Below are 18,306 nucleotides of genomic sequence, written 5' to 3' on the forward strand. Positions count from 1 at the left end.
AGTTAACACCAAAAGTTAGAAGGAAAGCTCTTTGCTAGTTACAAATCAAGGACCGAATTAGCTTTCCAGCTCCACTTTGGAAGAAATATTTTCTGTCTTTATACCGCCCTCTCGACGTCACTTCCTCCTTTGCCACTCACCCACAAAGCGTCACAAGTACTGTTTGAGGCCTATGGAAATGAAAGTCAATCGGGAGTCGGACCCGATAATAAAAAGATTTAACTGATAGATATACAGTAGAAGGAATGTTATTATATTACTCCCATTGGTTACATATGTTCGGCGTTCATGACATAAAAATTAAAGAGGCATCAGTTATGACAAAAATCATGTTTTATTTATTTGACGCTTGACTTCACTGGTTATCTAACGTTACTGACCGCACATTTTACATCTACACTTGCCGCTTAAGCGAAGGGTGATTTTTTTGCTTTCTGTACTTGTCACCCGGTCATCTATGACCCGGGCCCCGTGAGGCCGCACCAGCCTAGTCGCGCCGCCAGGGCAGGGTCTCCACATTTCTGTTGCTGGCCTCTCGGCGACAACTTTAGGAGCTAGCATATGGTTGTAGCAATTTCTTATATTACTTAATGGTAACCTCTGGCCGGTAGCTTGGAGATGTTTTCAAACAACTTGTCATCTTCTGGTACATGTATTATCCGTACGTACATGCAGACATAGCTGAGATGGTACCATGTATTGCGAAGTGGAAGACGGAATTTGGTATCCAGTAATGTACTAGATTTGCACGTTGTAGAATTTCTCTCTCATTTGAGAGTGCAAATCTCTTGGTTGTCGTGATGGTCAACTAATATTATATATATAAAGAGGTCAACCGATCCCTTCAACATTTTGTTTGTAAGTTTGTAACTAATTTAAGATTGTAGGTCCTATACATAATTAGCGTATTGAAACTAGCCTACTGGCTTAACTACTCACAAGCGCTCACCCTTTCACAGCATTTACACATAACTTGGTTAGGCCTAAGCTACAGATCATTCACATCCATTAAGTCAGTTAGGACATATGCCTAGCTATGTTGGGAGAGCATAGAGTGATCATTCAGAATGACATTGTGCAACCTGTACAAACTTAATACTAGTATCAGTAATGGGATAACATCCTTGTTTAAAGGTCATGTAAACAAGCAACCAGATACAGTAGATAATTAAGGGCACACATCTTCATATCTGTTGGTAATATGAAAACCCTTATATTGTAGGCAGCTAAAACTACTCACATGCTGGCCTACGACATAAAGCATATATCAAGCATATCTAGGCACAGTGTTATTTTCTTGTTTTAGTAGCAGAATTAGCCCCCAGATATTCACAAGAGATGCTTTAAAATGCTTTTAAATGTAATATTGTGTATCTTCTATACGTTCATAATCCTTACTTGTCGTTGTGATTTGCTAAGTAATATGTACTTTGTATTATTCTTCATTTATGTTCAGACTGAGTGATGGCTTATCTACTTGGCAGCAAGTACTGCATCGAGTCTCTATCAAGTGACGTAAGCGATCTGCAAGCTGCTGTTAGTGATGTCATCTCTAGGGTTGGCCCTGTCAGGTACCCCTCCTGGAAATTTCCAGACAAGGTAATTACCACCAGCATATCATTGAGCAAATATTATGAATCATTCATTTAATTCATTAACTCTGGCAAGTGGCCTAAGTTCCATAATTCTCGTGTATAGTACCTTTATTGTGTTGATTTAGATAAATTAACGAGTCCCTTTTATAAAGTATCCATTATGACAACTTACATTAGAATGACACAACAACTTTCATAACAATTTTTAAGCAATTATTAAATATTATTCATCCCAGCTGCAAACCTTGTCTCATAGTTGGGACATATCAAAATTCAGTTTATTCACCGTATTTGGATGAAATCATTTTGCAATAATCTGTGATGTTGTGCATAGCCTACATCAACAAATGCTTGTGTTTTTCTTCAACATTTATGAAATTATATTTATATAGTCTAGGATATAAATGTATTTACATATAATGGAGTGTTATTTTTGTTGGTAAAGTATGATCAAGTGACTTCATCAAAATCAAACAACTGTTTCAATCTTGGCCGGGCCCTGATTGGCATCACAATAAGAAAATGCACAAACAATGAACAATAAGGACATCACAAATTATTGTACAATGTACTTCATAAAATAAAGTGAACAAATTGATCATTTATCATTGCATCATAATTGTAATAACCGGTTATCTGGGAGTTGAACCAGTGTGTTTCCGTTTTGCTTACCTTATACTATACTTTTTTTTTTTTTTTTGAAGTCTTTGACTTTGTAATCTGTTTTTCGGGTAACCTAGGTAACAGACTGGATTTGTAAACTAATAAGGATATAGAGTAACAGTAACCTGATTTATAGACATAGTAAGTGTCATTCATCTGACTTTGTACAGATATCAAGTGATCTGGACATCGTAGAATTGTTGGACGATTGTCGCTATGACGATGAGGATGTAGAAGACAATCAGGTGGCTCACATAAAACTCTTTGAGATGGTTATTGACAGGTATGTTAAATTAAATGAAAATTAATATACAGTTTCTTCCCTACCCCTAACCCCTTCCCCTCCATCTTCTGTAAGCACTGATGATCGTCCAACAGTAAGGAAACTAATATTCATAAAATTTCCATAGACTCTCCATATCTACAATCTAAAGATTATCATATTGAATGGATATTGTACTAATAAAAAAAACAAAAACAAATAAAGCAAAATTAACTTTGCCCTGTAATTAAGGAGCAGAATATCTTTCATGTCTTTGCAGGGTAATGCATGTTTGTACTCCCAATTAACAAGACTGTTCAAAATACTTATATTACCATAACATACGTCTAGGTAATTATTAAATAAGAAAGATCTCATTTCAAGGATGGCTTTTAACAGAGAATGTTAGTCTTGATATATCAGAAATAAAAAATAAAAAGAAAAGTTCTAGAAATGTTACTGAAAAAGCTATTCTGGTTTTCAGGATATTTATGCTAAAATTTCTGAAATGCTTCTTTTTGGCTAAACTAAATCATGAAGTTGGCTCCTCAGCACTGGCATGATTGTTAACATTGTTCAAGTATTCATTCAGGGAAATAATTTATTGTTCAAGTCTTGTGTTGCTGTTTTCAACTTTCTCTTACAAAATAAGATAGTTCCTTTGTGCAACAGCTCTTTTCATTTGTATCCCAGTTTGCTAATTTTGTGTCTATATTGATTCAATACTGCATAAATTATTCCCTGGAATTGTTTAAAGAAATTAAATAACTGACCCCAACATGTTCTTCTAACTTAATATTTAAATAACGTAGCACCCACTGATGACATCCAATTCCTCTTGTCTTGGACAAATTTGTAATATAAATTGGACAAATTTGGACAAACTTGGACAACTTTGTAATATACACTAAAAGCTTGTCATTTGAGACCATAATTTAAGTCCTTTTTAGTTTCCTTTGAGTTTGTAATTGTATCTGAAGGATCGACTGTGTGGTCTGTTTGTTAGACTCAGTAGTCCAGTTACTCTAATTTTATGAGACTCAAATTGGCAAAGTGTCAATTCTCTAAAGAAAAAAAAGAAATGGTGTTGCAATGCAACCTGCACTGTTACAGTTGAATTTTTAGCATTCTTCAACATATCAAAATTAACTTTAACCTTAAGTCTTCCTTTAAGGGTTCATAACAGACTTGTGAATCAGGGAATCATTTAGTGTTCATATTCTGTACAGAAGTCATAAAGGTTTATGAATTTTGTTTCTCATATAATGCTGATAATTGGTTGGTGGGTTTGTGTGCACAAAATGTTATACATTCTGTGTATTTGTGTTGCAATTTGCCAATTTTTAATAATGGGAAGCAATTGTTAAGGTATACATCGCAAAAGACTATGCAAAGTTTGCAAACTGCTGTACAGTGGAAAGATGTATAGCACTTATATGTACACAGGAATAATAGCAAATTATAAGAGAATATCTGAAGCCTTCAAAACTTCTACACAAAAAAGTTGAACACTAAATTATACCCTGAATAACATTTAGATATATGATATTGAGATAATTTCTCTGGAAATATGATCAATATTGCATCAGCTATTGAATCAAAATGTTTTTGTTATCGTATTTGTTTAAAGGCATTGAAGACTCGCCCTAAACCGCGTGCCACCCTCTGAAAAAGTAAACTTTCCGTTGCTTGCAAGTGAAGTTTTTTTCTTGTCGCTACAAACACTAAAATGCAGACAGTAATGAAACATGCTACCTTGTTATCTTTTATCTAGACCTGAGATGTCCATCGCTGCTATGTACACTGTGTTGTGGGTATTGACCATAGCTGTATGTATTGACTGTACACTGGTGTCTAATTACCGACCGCGCGAGCAAGCTGTGTGTGTATTTACTGGGATCGATGGTGGTGTCTAACACTTCTGTTACACCTCATTCAAAACTAGGTCAGATTACCGGCATGAGACGTTTCTTTGTGTGCGAGTCTTCACTCCCTTTAAGGAAACCCTCATGGACAGCCTTCGCTAAGTTCATTTTCAATTTGTCGCAGTAGGATTAAGAAAAAAACTTTGCTCATTTCACTTCCAAAGCACATTTCCGTTATATACCTTTCTGACAGAATGGTTCTGCTACTTCAGAGCTTTGCAAGTTTCACAGATCAGATGCTCTCAGGGACATCGGCGAGGCCCTCCACGGCAAATCCTCAGATGGTAGGGAACCAAATGTCTATTGGACTTGTCGTCAAGAGATCCTGGAACAAAATGGTGCGGTTGAGTCTTCTTTTACAGCAACTGCAGAGTGAGGTAAAAGAATTTGTGTTGTTATTAATTAGGGTAAAATAAATCTGAGATGCACCCATATGTGATATTTTTCAAATCGCAGGTACAGTAATTGTGAAATGACCACAGCAGCGTATACTACAATGACTAACACTTTTCAAGTTTGTTAGGTGTAGTGAATCAAAATTCTCCATACCATGAGTATAATATAGGGATGGTTGCCAGTTGTCACTTGGATGACATAGACTTTGTGTTAAGGTTTTACAAACAGTTATTAAATTGTTTATAGTGGAAGGTGCAACTTTTACATTCTTTTTGATAGGAAGTTGGTTGCTTATTGGACAACTCAAAGGTTTGGGTTGTCCAATAGGAGGTAAGGTCATCTCTTATCCAATGACACCCCTGACAGAATTATCCCTGTTGGTAAAAACCAGCACCTGGTCCTCCAACTGCTACCGTATAAAAAAATTGTCATTTCTTATCTTTACAGAACCGTTCCAAGACTCACTCCTTAAGCAAACTTGAGAACATTAACCAAGAACTTCAACATCAGACTCGTTTCCAGTCAGAATCGCAGTCCGGCCCCTTCGGTGCAACTCATCTCAATCCGTCCGTCCTCGATGCGGATCATCCTGCCTCTCCAGGCCGGGTATCTACCGATATCAGGAGTATAGCATCTCAGACGCTAGAGACGTCCTTCGTACCTTGCGACGCCTGCTATCAGGTCCAACTCTCCTTCAGGGATGTCGGTGACATGTTGGTCGACGTCTGCAAGGCACAGGGACTCCCGTCTGCGGTCTCGAAGCACCGGGACGATCAGACGGAGGCGGTCATGACCGCCGCTGACATCGCGAGATGGAGAAAAGAAGGAGAGAAAGACCTGAGTCGGATCAGAGCTCATCTCAGCAACTTGATGGCTCAGATTAATCCTCTGAAATCGACCTTAGAAGAATCAAAGCAGAGCTGCGAAAAGTTGACGAAGACTCTTTCAGACAAGTAAGATGATTCTAACACATATTTATGACATACTGTAGATATTTAAGGCTATTTGCCATCTGATATCTTCTATTTGATTGGCAGCCCTTTTGACATACATGGCAGGACACATTTTTAATGGTTTTGTCCGGTCGTCAGAGACGACCAAATTTCTGTTCGGATAACCAAGTTTGGAATTTAGAGGTTGTCCAACAGATGACCAGTTATTTACATCAAATTCAGATTGCATTGTTACTAAAACACCCCAAAAGAAAGATTAACCAAGAACTTGGTATCACCTTTCATTCATCACTAGGATTGTACTTTTGGAAGCTTCTAGCAATTATTAGTGTGCCCCAATTTGGGCATAAAAGTAGTTGATCAAATCTGAGACATTTAATTTTTCCAAAAGTATTCTAACTTCCTGCAATGTCTGGTAATAAATGTGAGGACCAGAACCACCAGGAAATGATTTTGTGGAAACTTCTAGCATTTGTTGAATTTAGGGTCGATACTGATGACCTTTTACTTTACAATGAGTAATAAGGACCAGCTGTAATTTGTATGATATCTACATATGTTTAAATCAGTAAAAAGATAAGTAGTGGCATGACTGAATGCATTCATCATCTGTAAATTAAACTGTCTTCTTAACAATGACAATAAAATGTTGTCAGAGGTAACAGAACCTTGTGTAACATATATCTGAACCAGGTTTGTGGGAGTTTGAAAGTCTTGTGAGTATTCACCTCCAATAAAAATGTTCAAGATAAAAATTAAGAGATAGAAATAATATCAAGAAAACAGAGAGGTTTAAAGGAAAACAAGGATGTAAAATGCAGAGGGTTTCGCACTTCCTTTTACTGTAAAGTTCTGTTATGTATCTGGATTGTGCAGCAGTCTGCTTCAGAACAAATAGTGGGAAATTCAGCAAGGTTTTCCACTCATGTATATCATAAGTACAGTACATGTGAATGAATACACATGATATTTTGCTAATATTGTTTTAACATTAGAGAAATTGAACATATTTCATAGAGAATAGGAAGTTCAAAATATGTGCCTGGTCTCAGTAGGGGTGCAACCATACATATGCTTTGGTGTGGGGGAGGGGGGGGTAGGGTTATTCCACATGAATAAACTCAGGGGTATCAGGCACTCCCCTCCCCCCTCTGGCAAACAGAATATGTCAAAAATCTTATCATTGTACATTACATAAATTTATAATATGTCTGTGCAGTACAACCTAAACAGTGGACAATTCTTCTACATTTGTTTCAAATGTTGTTAAATATAGTAACTTTTTGCATCTAAGCACCCTCCAGTTTACCAATTTTTTTCAAAGTTGGCACCCCTCCCCATTTACCCTTGCCCTGGACAACATTGAACATAACATCTGATTCCACCCAGCACAGAAATGGTGGTTGCACCACTGGTTTAGACAGAGTAGTATCTATTCTCTCAGTGAAGTAGTTGAATTTACGTGTTTTGATTTGATTCAAACAGAACCCATCTATTGAGTAAGGAGAGAACTGAACGGGAGAGCCAGGTAGCCCAGTACGAGATCAAAATTAAGAACATCGAAAAGAATCACAGAGAATCCATGTCTGTGGTGGAGAGAAGCTACGACGATCTGGTGAAAGGGAAACGAAAAATAGATGAACAAGTAGTTAAACTTAAACAGGAACTTGTGAAACAATGTGATGCCTTGAAAGATCTAGGTGAGTAAAGTTTGAAAAAATGGGCCAGGATAGTATGTATCACATATTCATTGAGTTATTTTTAGTGTAGCCAAAATGCCATGCAAATTGGAAATTGCTACTAAATTACCAATGTATAGCAGTTTTTGAACAAAGAACATGAGTATGCTCAGAATCTCATGATAAACAAACTTCATCCTCAAAACTGTCCAAAAAAACCCCCAAAAAAACATAAAAGGAAAACAGCAACAAATAGAAGCACTCAGTTTATTACCTCTGTTTCATTGATAAAGTTTAGCCACTTTTTGGAAGTTTGCCCAAAGCAAAAGTTCATACATGTTCTATGACAAGGTCATAGAATTTCTTAATTTCATCATGGATAAGTCAGGGAAGTTTGTTTTCAAGAAAATGTGGGAACGTTGGTAAGGCTTTGTTAAGGGTAACTGTAAGATATAGTGCCTCAGGGGTATTTGATTGAAGTCTGCCTATGTAGTATATGTTATTAAAGAACATTACAAGTTTGAAGGAAGGTGTTTTGCAATGCCCTGTGGAAAGCCATAAATATCTTAGGATATTTTGCATATTTCCTTACCATGAAGATGTTTTAATTGTTAGATATCATCAAGAAGCAACTTCAGAAGTCTGTAGCAGAGAATACAACGATGAGTAATCAAATTGTGAGGTTGGAGAGTGACGTGATGGAGATGACTGAGCAACTCAAGAACAACCATAGTGAACTGGAAGATGTTAACAGAAAACTGGGAAAGGAACAGGCCAAGAACAGGAGTATGGAGAAACAGGGACAGGTAAGATGACAATAGAGGACAAGGATAAGTTAGAATGGGGGGTATGGAGATACACGGACAGGTAGGGAAAATAGGATAGAGAGACAGGTACAGGCCAAGAACAGGAGTATGGAGAAACAGGGACAGGTAAGAAGATAGAGGGACAATGATAAGTTAGAATGGGAGGTATGGAGATACAGGGATAGGGAGGACAAATAGGATAGAGACACAGGTACAGGCCAAGAACAGGAGTATGGGGAAACAGGGACAGGTGAGAAGATGATAGAGGGACAAGGATAAGTTAGAAGGGGCAGTATGGAGATGCGGGGACAGGTACGGAAAAGAGGATAGAGACAGGGATAGGCCCAAACAGAGTATGGAGAACAGGGTTAAATAAGAACAATAGGCATAATGATAATAATAATAATAAGTAATATTTATATAGCGCATAATCAGCAAAGCTGCTCAAAGCGCTTTAACATGAAAACAAATAGTAACAAAAACCTAAATATTAAATATATAGAACCAATAAGGCAAAGGGGGATGATGACAGGTAAGAAGAAGAGGATGGAGGTATGGGACAGGTAGTACCGGGAGCATGGAGAAACAGGAGTAGGTAAGCATAAGAGCATGGCAAAGCTGCCAACTCTCACTGTTTTACCATGATACCCGTGTGGTTACATATCCTCTCATTTGATATCCTTGTCTCATTTACAATCGTAAATTGCCATACAAAGTAAAGTAGAGTTGCATGGAGTTGTGTTGAAACCATGAGTTTTATGTGACCTTAGGACACCAGGTTTTCTATTGGGGAGGGGGGATTTCTAGGTTTACATCTTTAGGGGGGTATGGGTGGTGGGGGGGGTTGGCCGGTCTGAAACAGACAGAGGTAAACACAAGAGTACAGAGAAACAGGATATGTCAAAACATTAGTCAACACAGGAACTTGGACAAATGAAAAGTGCACACTATAATTGGGTTGAACTTTAAACCCAGTAAACACAAAGTTTCTCCTTTTTTGTCTTTCTTTAGGCAATGCAAATCAAGCACGACATTCTGGCCCAGAGGGCCGACGAGCTGGACAAGGATTGTCAGGAATTGCGAGACCAATATGCCGAGGCCGAGGACCATAACGAGGATCTTCAAAATAAGTTACAGCAAGTGCAAGGTGAAAGAAAGGAACTTCAAAGCAATCTTCAAAAAGAAAAGGTAAGAATTTGGAGGGGAAAGAAGTGGAATAAATTTGAGATTAAATGAAATTTGACATTTTTACTATTGTGATCATTGAACCAAACTTTATGTTACTTTTTGATTTGAGCATAAGGCATTATGTCAAAAGTTGGATGCTGATGGGGCTGCAGCTTTAATGCAGCCAGGCTGCATAGGACATATTCTTTTGTACTAGAGCTGCAGTTTCACATAATGTTAGGCACTGTCAGTCTGCAATGTCAGTCCCTATTGTCTGATACTGATACAGCCTAGCTTCAGTGGATCTTGCTTGCAGCTGCTGCAACAAGCCTGCTTGATCACGGTGTCTAAATGATGTAAGAAGAAACTGTTATTGAATTTCCTTTATGAGGAAGTAACCTTTACACCAAAACCCATTGGGCATATGTGACTTGTAACCACAGATGACATTTATGGGATGTCTATGATATGGTGGGTGTTTTGACGGGGGGGGGGTGTGGTGTTTGGTGGGGAGGGGAGTTGATACTTGCATGTTAAAGTCATTTCTTGCTCTTCTTCCTATTGCAATGTTCACATGAGGATTAATTTTTCTTAATCTATTTCTAGACTGATATGCCAACAATTGCTGAAAAGCTAGTTAAATGAAATGACATTAATCCATGACAGACTACCTGGTACATACTCTGTAGAACTCTGTAACACGTTGTTTACATGTCACCGGTAATTTACAACAGAATACCGTTGAACAATAATACTTGTTCTCGTTAATCTTAGGAACTCGCAGAAACGGTGCAAAAGGAGAGAGATTTCCTTGAGAAGTCAATCAATGACTTGAAGGACATCATCATTTCGTTAGAAGATCAAGTTAAAGAAGGTCAAGAGAGGGAGAGACTCCTCGTCCAGTTTCCGGAACGAAACCCGACGTTGGTACCAAATCCAGGAAAGACAGGTACCCCTTACAGGATGATTGATTCAAAAAAAATTGTTAGTTTTATTTTTTATTAATTTTTGGTACAAAAATGATTGTTGGACCTGATAGGAATAATAACAATGCAGAGGTGGCAAGGTTTGGCATCTGCCATTTGAGGTGGCAAGGTTTGCCATCTGCCATTTGAGCTGGCAAGGTTTGTTTTCTAGTTGCTTTCTAAGTGTGACCATTAGCTCTCCCTTTAGACAACTATATATTAAAATAGACACAAACCCAACCATCATGCTCAGATTATGTGATATAGATACCTGTAATGACCCCCCCCCCCACCCTCCCCTTCCACAGCTAAAGAGATACAAACCAAGCATCATGATCAGATTATATGATAGAGATAACTGTCATTGACAACTTCTCGGAACCGCTAAGATAAATCTTATTCCATTCGGGAGATAACACAGAGTTAATTTTCTTAACACGCAAGGCTGAAGACTTGATCAAGTCTAAAGATGACATCATCGAGCAATTGGTGTTATAATTTGTTGTGTTTTTATTTCATTAGTACAATGTTTGATTTTTTGTAGTTTTGTAGTTTAGTTTGTCAATGCTGAATATAAAGTACTGAAGCTCCCTGTCATGGCCAAATGTTACCCCTGGACTATTCATCCTTTTATATTTCTTTTATATTTCTCTTACATTCTTTTATATTTTATATTGTCTTACCATGTAATTGATTGCTTCAGATTTCTTCCTTTGAAATTCAATCTTGATAAGGTTATCAGTATTTTTCCCCAAATAACTCCGAAAGTCCAAAATTATAATAGTCAGTGAAGCTCAGACTGCAAGAGGCACTTTAAAGTTCGGGAATAACTTTGATGGGCCAGAACCCATCGCCAGGGGAGTAGTTTTGAAAGTAATAAAACAATAGAAGACCTAAAAATGAAAAAACATGAGGCAAATACCAATGACCTTCAAAAATGACCTTTCTTCAGACATTAATTACTAATAACAATAGACAGTATCAAAATTGCCCCTTCACACAAAATGGCCCACCAACCCACTACATTTTTTTGAAGCGGAAGCTATGGTCCCTGACAGTTGAACCCAACCAGTCTCTGTTTCAACGGATATTATGTATAACTCCCCTGATTACAGTGGTATAGTAAATACGACTAGTGTCATTGAAGGAACTGCTGGTGAACAAAACTCAGATTTGTGAATCAAGCCTCTTACTAGCTGTATTGCTGTTGTTGTGACTTCCAACCTTTGCATATTATTAAAATAACCTTTTAGGCAATATAAACTCATCTGCACCCTGGCTAGCTAGCCTACGATATATCCACAGGAAATGTTTTTCATAGGGGAGGACATATGCAAAGAAAGTGTGTTCTTTTGTTCGCAGAAATACACACCCTCCTTATTGGATGTATTCTTGCCATTCAGCCTAACTGTTATAATTAAAGTTAAGCAATTCATGCATCCAAAAAAAAAAAAAAAAATTCATGTATCCATGAATAATGCAACTAAATTTTTGGAGGGTGTCGATAGCTTTTTACCAGTTTACTGAGAGGAGAGTTTTTTTTCTCCATCAAGAAAAGAGTAAAATCTTGAGAAGGTAACTTTGGTATCTGTTTCCTCAGGAGTGGAGGAAAGAGACATGAAAAATCAGGTGGAAGCCAATAGTATCAGGATGCAAGTCTTGGAGGAAGAAAATAACTTATTAAGGAAGAATATCTCTCAACTCCTAGACGGAAGGGAAGAGGAGGTAGAAGAGAAGAAAATGACGACTGGTATTCAGGTAAGCTTATTAATAATAATAATATTACAAATGAGTTCTTAATATAGCGCCAAATACCAAAAGGCCTCTAGGCGCTTTACAAAACCTTAAAAAAAAATATATAAAAAAAAATTAAAAAAAATTATTACAGACGTCAACACACTAAAAGAAATAACAACAAGAACATTAAACTAACGGAACCTGATTAATGGCAAGGTCTCATACTTGTCTGAGCCATAGTAAAATTAAGCTTAATAAAAGATACATTACTTAAATTTGCATATTATGAAATCTGCAATTTATGAAGATGATTAAGTTGAAGGTAATAATTTTAGATTTTTCTGGTAAATGATGATAAAAACAAAGCTTTAATAGCTTTGGAGACATAAATTGAAAATATATTATAAAACATCTTTGTAGGTTTGTACTGTGTCCTGTTGACACGTACTGGATGTAATAAACATTAGGTTAAATGGTTAGAAGGGTGGGAAATAAGCCTATTAAATTATAATCAACTCTTTTTTATGTTTCTTTGCAGATAAATGGTCCTGCCATCCCACTTTGGCAGGTAGGAACAAACAGTAGAAGCGATAAAGCCAACAGGTTCTCTGACGTCTCCCCAAGAACGCAGGAAAGGAATAACTTATTTTCAGCAAGGTAAAGCATGCCGTGAAAGTATCCATTTGCTATAGGTTACATCCAAAAACTCGCCGTTTGTACTGAACGGCAGGTTTTTTCAAGTTGGTTACCTGAGTGATCAGTCCCATCTTTTCGCACCTTAGTTGAGCTGCCTATTCATCTATTATGCAACTCATCACACAGCTAGTAGCCAAATTACTATCAGATCAAGGCAGACATGGCAAGGTGAGAACAAATCAACTCTTCCAAACTCACCAGTCTGTTTGCAGGAGCGATAGGGTTTCAGTAAGTTGAGGTCAAGAGAGCTGAAAAATGCAACCTATGGTTAATGGACTAATTCTCGTCATGAGTGTTCTGAAAAGGATTGTCATAGAACGGGATGAACCTGGCACAGATGTTGAATACATCAAACCTTTACTGGACAAAATTGTTTTCATCAGATAGTGAAAACTGCATCCTGATCAATGTTATGTTAGTACGTACAGTCCAACGAGGATTATGGGAGCCCTCTCTTTTCCCAGCCCTGGATTGTCCATATTTGTTATCCAACCGTTTATAACTGTGTGATACTGCTGCAATTGTATCATGTATGGGGTTACCATAGGTCACGATTGTATTGGGATTGTCCTGTTTTTGGAAAGGTTTTTCTAAATGTCTTTGAGATGTTCAAGAAATATCTCTGTCTTTACGTTATGTAAACAAAAAAGTATACATGTAGCACTCAACACTTCACCTGTGTGTTTAGGTAGCACGATGTAAATCGTTTGCAACACGCATAATTATGACATGGGTCGGTGATGATGAGTAGGTTGCTTTTCCTTTACAGGGAATAATTATTTAATATCCGGTGTCGTAAAAGGCTATATACGCCTTAATTGTCAGATTGCTGTACAAGTGCTTAGATGTGTAGCAGTTGTGAGAGAGACACTTTAATGCCATCAAAACTGCTACAAAAATATAAATAATATTGATAATAAAAAATAAAAATATAGAAAGCTAAATTATTTCCATGCTTTAACCTGGTGGAATTAACTAATCACAGTGATTTGTACAAGGATCTGTACATTATTTATGAATGCATTGGAATAGCAATGGAGATAAATCAAATGTTTACATCAAAGTTGTGAGTTACAGACTTGGAAAAGATGCCAGTAGTTGATGCCCGTTGTGTAATTTTTATAAGCTGTAAATTGCACGGTATATTGACAGGTCATCGAACAGTTAAGATATGAACAGACTTACTTAGTAAGAGTATTTCAATGAGCAGTAAAATACAGAGAAGTTTAAAGGAGATGCAACGCCAATAACCATATTTAGCTTATAAATACAATAGAGATGTTTGTAATCTCCCACACAATATCTACATATATCAGAATAAATTGTTGCTTTCTTTTATCATCCAGCAGTCATCATAGAAGCACCCTAGAGCCGATACAACCAACTACAACAACAACAACGATATTAGTCAACCATAATCACACAACCTCTTACCAAGCCAAGAAAGGAAGCAAACCCAATTCTGATGAGAAACTCATCAACAGACAAAAATATTCAACAAAATCAGGTATTATGCAAAACCTGGAAAACAGATGTTTATGGAAAGTCATGAATGATAATTGAAAATATGATAATGGGGTCAGATTTCTGCAGAATCGTCAGAATATGAAAGAAAATAAAACTGTTAGCAAACTGCTTATCCACTAGAGAGCCGGTGTAAGAGAATGTGTAAAAGTAAGTAGTGGATAAGCAGTTTGCTAACAGTTTTATTTTATTTTTGAAATTAAACAAGTAGCAGATATTAAATCTTACAACATTTATTGCTATGCTATTCTTCTTTATACTGAATCACTTTTAGCCTTTGAAGAAGATCCTGCTAGGATCAAAACGTCAGGCCAACTTACTTTTACACTTGTTTAATTTGTGTAAAAGGAAGTTGGCCTGACGTTTCTATCCTAGCAGGATCTTCTTTAAAGGCTAAATGACAAGTAACAGTAACAGAAGTGACAAAAACACGCACAGAATACAGACAGGTTAATGAGCATGGTGAACACAAAGAGATAGATGTAAGGGGATTAGTAGACAATGGATGGAGAGAAGAAAGAAAGAAACCAACAGGGGAAGAGGAGAGGTAGGAGATAAACAGTGGAGGGACAAAAGAGAGGATTAAGGGAAGGCGGTAGGGAATAATCTGGAGAAGGACAAAGACAGAAAGGTGTGGATTAAAAAGGGTGGAAGAGAGCTATGAGAAGAGGAGTGATGGGGGTGGGGGAACAAAGGGAGGGGGGGGGGGACAGTAAACAAGTTAGTCATGTCCTTCCTGAATGTTGAGTCCATGAGGTTGAATGGTGCGAAGGCGTTGCATCCACAGCCTCTCTCTGCTGATTCGTACTAGGTCAGGACGGCTACCTAAGGATTCAATCCCCTGTAGCGACATGTGGTTAATGATATAGTTGGGAAGGTTAGTGTTCTCCAACTGGGGTCTCAGTCTTCATGGTGTTGACTGTGGATCTGTGACCATAGAATCGCTTCTTGTGGGTGGATTTGGTTTCGCCAACACTTGTTTAATTTGTTTAGAAATAACCCGGATTTCATTAAGCACATTTCTGTGATTTAAAATATGACTCATATCATGTGTAATCACCTGTGTAATTTCAAATGAGTCAAGTTCTGCACGGGCACTCAATGGAAAAAATACAACTGTAAACCTGTAACTGTGTCCTTTATAAACCTTTCATTACTTCTTAACTGATAAACAAAGCCAGCTACTAGTAATACACATGTATACTCTCTAATAACAGAAGATATGTCATCATTGCCATTAAAAGCATCACATGGCCCTGTCTGTATATGAAGTAAATTGTCTGGTTGTGTTCAGAGATATGGAGTCGTGAATTGTCATCTACCGCTCCATCTTTATCTTCTTCCTTAGCCAAGAGACAGCAGAGCGTTCATGAAATGTCGAGAAATGCCAGCGTTGAGGCTTACATGAAACTGAAGAAGACAGGTTCTTTATCTACGGGGGTGGGCGATGCCAAAGGTGATTATTTCTGTCTCGGTTTTATATCTTCTTTGGTTGCTATGGTAACGGAATGTTTTGAGTAATGTTTCACCTCATACAGCAGTAAGTAGTTCATGTGGTATTGCATAGCAAAAATGTAAAACGTTCAGACGTGCAGAAGTGGTTTCATACTTTTTTGTGCTCGTAGTAACAGAATTTGTTTGTTATAAGAAAACATGGGTTGAGTGCAAGACCACAGCTGCGTTTGGTTTTAATGGTTTGGATAAAACCTTTAAAATTTTAAATGCAATGTAGCCTTGTACCAGTCAATGCTATCATTTATTTTTAGGAGGAATCAATGAGAGATAAATTTGACCAACAACCTATTTTATGTATTAATTGTATGAGTGTTTTGTTTCCACAGGTGGTAAAAGCCAAGTCACCACCAAACCTGCAAAACAAGGTTGGACGAGTGAAGCCAGGCATAGACCTCCGTCAGGAGACAGCTACACCAAGCAGGATATGTTCATATGTCCATCCTGTGATAAGATGTACCAAACACAACGTGATATAGATATCCACCAGTCTTACTGCTATGGGTGACTCATGTTATGTGTCGTGACTCCGTCCGTGGAACAGCTCACGCCTTTGTGTCCGAAGCGATTTGGAGAGAAACAGCAAGCCCTAGTGGAAATCATGGAAGTTAGTACAAGAAATTTCTAAGTATAGACTTACAACTTTAAAAGCTATCTTCTGTGGACCAAAATTTGCCCTTTTGGAGTGCTATGGCAAAGCCACAATTTTATTTTTTTATCATTGCAAAAGTGTAAAGTGCTGTGTTGTGGATGAATGACAGGTACAGTGTTGGTAGACCAGAGCAATATTAGTTAGCTAATGTTATGATTATTGAGTATTGGCAAATCCTTCCAGAAATTTATATAGTAGCATAATAATAGCATTATGATGCCAATAACTAAATATACGTGGAATGCTTCTGGTCAGCACTGTAGTATTGGCAGCACCTTTGGAAAGTATATTCTTGCATATTAAAATTAGTGTTTGGATATAAAACAAATTTGTTGGTGAACCTGTTTTGATATCATTATGTTAATGTTGTATACAGAATTGAAGGAAAGTATTTGGGATATGGAACAACTCTTTTTGTTGTTTTTGACTTGGGGGGGGGGGTGTGGGTGGGAGGGGTCTTCCTTAAGAGCTTTTTGGTGGTTTGTAGAATGTTCTTGTAGAAGGGTTAAGGATAGGGTGTGGGGTTAATTCATTGGCAAAGTAACGTGATGTAAAATGCACAACTTTACCATAAACCTAGTAGCCTGCTGGTACAGCGTCTAGGGGACCCTCCCCACCCCCACTCAACAGCAATGCTTTGATTTTACAAAAGTACACTACATAATTCTTGGAAATGTGCACCTTTTGTTGCATATAAATTTTTTACTTAACTGCTAAATTTCAAAATGCAGTGTAGATCATAATGTTTGCCCCTTTTATTGAGAGAAATGTGAGAGAAGCCTGAAGTGACATATCCGTGGAGAGCCTTGCTTGCTAAAAAATAATGTTTTATATGCCTTGATGATAAAATGGTTTGTTATATTAACCATGTCTCTGTTTAATATTATTAATATAAATTGTATCGAATAAGAACTTCAATGCAGAAGATAAAATTTACACCCTAGTATTTCATTTGTAATATATAACTTTCTACATTTTATGTTAACTTTATATTTATTAATAGAAAGTGACTTAACAGAATCCACCTTGACATGTTAGAGATGCCTTGATTTTTTTGTTTCCATATATTCTTGTGGTTAACTGCGACTGTTGAATGTACAGTGATATTAAAGAGCACGAAAAGTAGATTAATGTCCCATGTCTTTTCTACCTGTGTTGAAATTCCAAATTTTAGCATCGCAATGATTTTCAGAAGAGACTTGGATCACAATTTTTCCGTTTTCAAAAGATATTTTAACGATAATTGATATCTGCTAGGTACCTATAACAAAGGCTTTGATAATAGTCCGGCTATGCCTCTACAACCCCTATCACAGGCTTCGTTGCTTTCAAGATAATTATACATTGCTGAAGTGCTGAAGCTATTAGTTGCTGTTATCTTAACCTCAAGCATTTAGTTTAAAAACGATTAAGTTTATAAACTGGTGCTGTGGCCCAGTGAAATAAATGCGGTGGCATTTGAAACAATTAGGCTAAGCCATCGGGAGGTTCAAGGTTCGATACCCAGCCGGGTCATAGTAAGGTGGATTTTTTTCATCCAAGAGCAATCTATGGTTTTCCCATCTGAGATGACCTTCTAAAATGAAAAGATTCCAAATTTGAGTTCAAATGTTGAATTGGAAGCCACCCAATGGGTAAGTTGTAATCCATAAGCCCTTGCGGGTTTCTCCCACATTTGTGGTCGCTTGAGCGTTGTAACCAAAACTACTGATTATTATTATTTGTGTGTTTTTGTCCCTTCTGTTACTATTACTCGTCATTTAGCCTTTGAAGA

General features: G+C 37.3%; 1 protein-coding gene across 2 annotated transcripts; it reads left to right on the top strand.

Annotated features, from left to right (window-relative positions):
- The first annotated feature begins 668 nt into the window (after nucleotides 1–668).
- LOC139981599 (coiled-coil domain-containing protein 157-like) lies at nucleotides 669–18,219 on the top strand. Of its 2 annotated transcripts, none has more exons than XM_071994106.1 (14): nucleotides 669–858; nucleotides 1,457–1,599; nucleotides 2,429–2,541; nucleotides 4,639–4,822; nucleotides 5,289–5,794; nucleotides 7,280–7,494; nucleotides 8,089–8,279; nucleotides 9,291–9,467; nucleotides 10,221–10,395; nucleotides 12,012–12,169; nucleotides 12,687–12,805; nucleotides 14,191–14,351; nucleotides 15,717–15,824; nucleotides 16,210–18,219. In XM_071994106.1, the coding sequence occupies exons 2-14, from the start codon at nucleotides 1,465–1,467 to the stop codon at nucleotides 16,386–16,388; spliced, it is 2,421 nt and encodes an 806-aa protein (XP_071850207.1). In that variant the 5' UTR covers nucleotides 669–858; nucleotides 1,457–1,464; the 3' UTR covers nucleotides 16,389–18,219. The 2 variants fall into 2 exon arrangements, with proteins under 2 accessions (XP_071850207.1, XP_071850209.1); XM_071994108.1 differs by having other exon boundaries at nucleotides 14,194–14,351.
- Nucleotides 18,220–18,306: the final 87 nt, after the last annotated feature.

Source organism: Apostichopus japonicus, chromosome 15, assembly GCF_037975245.1.
Source record: "Apostichopus japonicus isolate 1M-3 chromosome 15, ASM3797524v1, whole genome shotgun sequence".
In the NCBI taxonomy this organism is placed as follows: Eukaryota; Metazoa; Echinodermata; class Holothuroidea; order Aspidochirotida; family Stichopodidae; genus Apostichopus; species Apostichopus japonicus.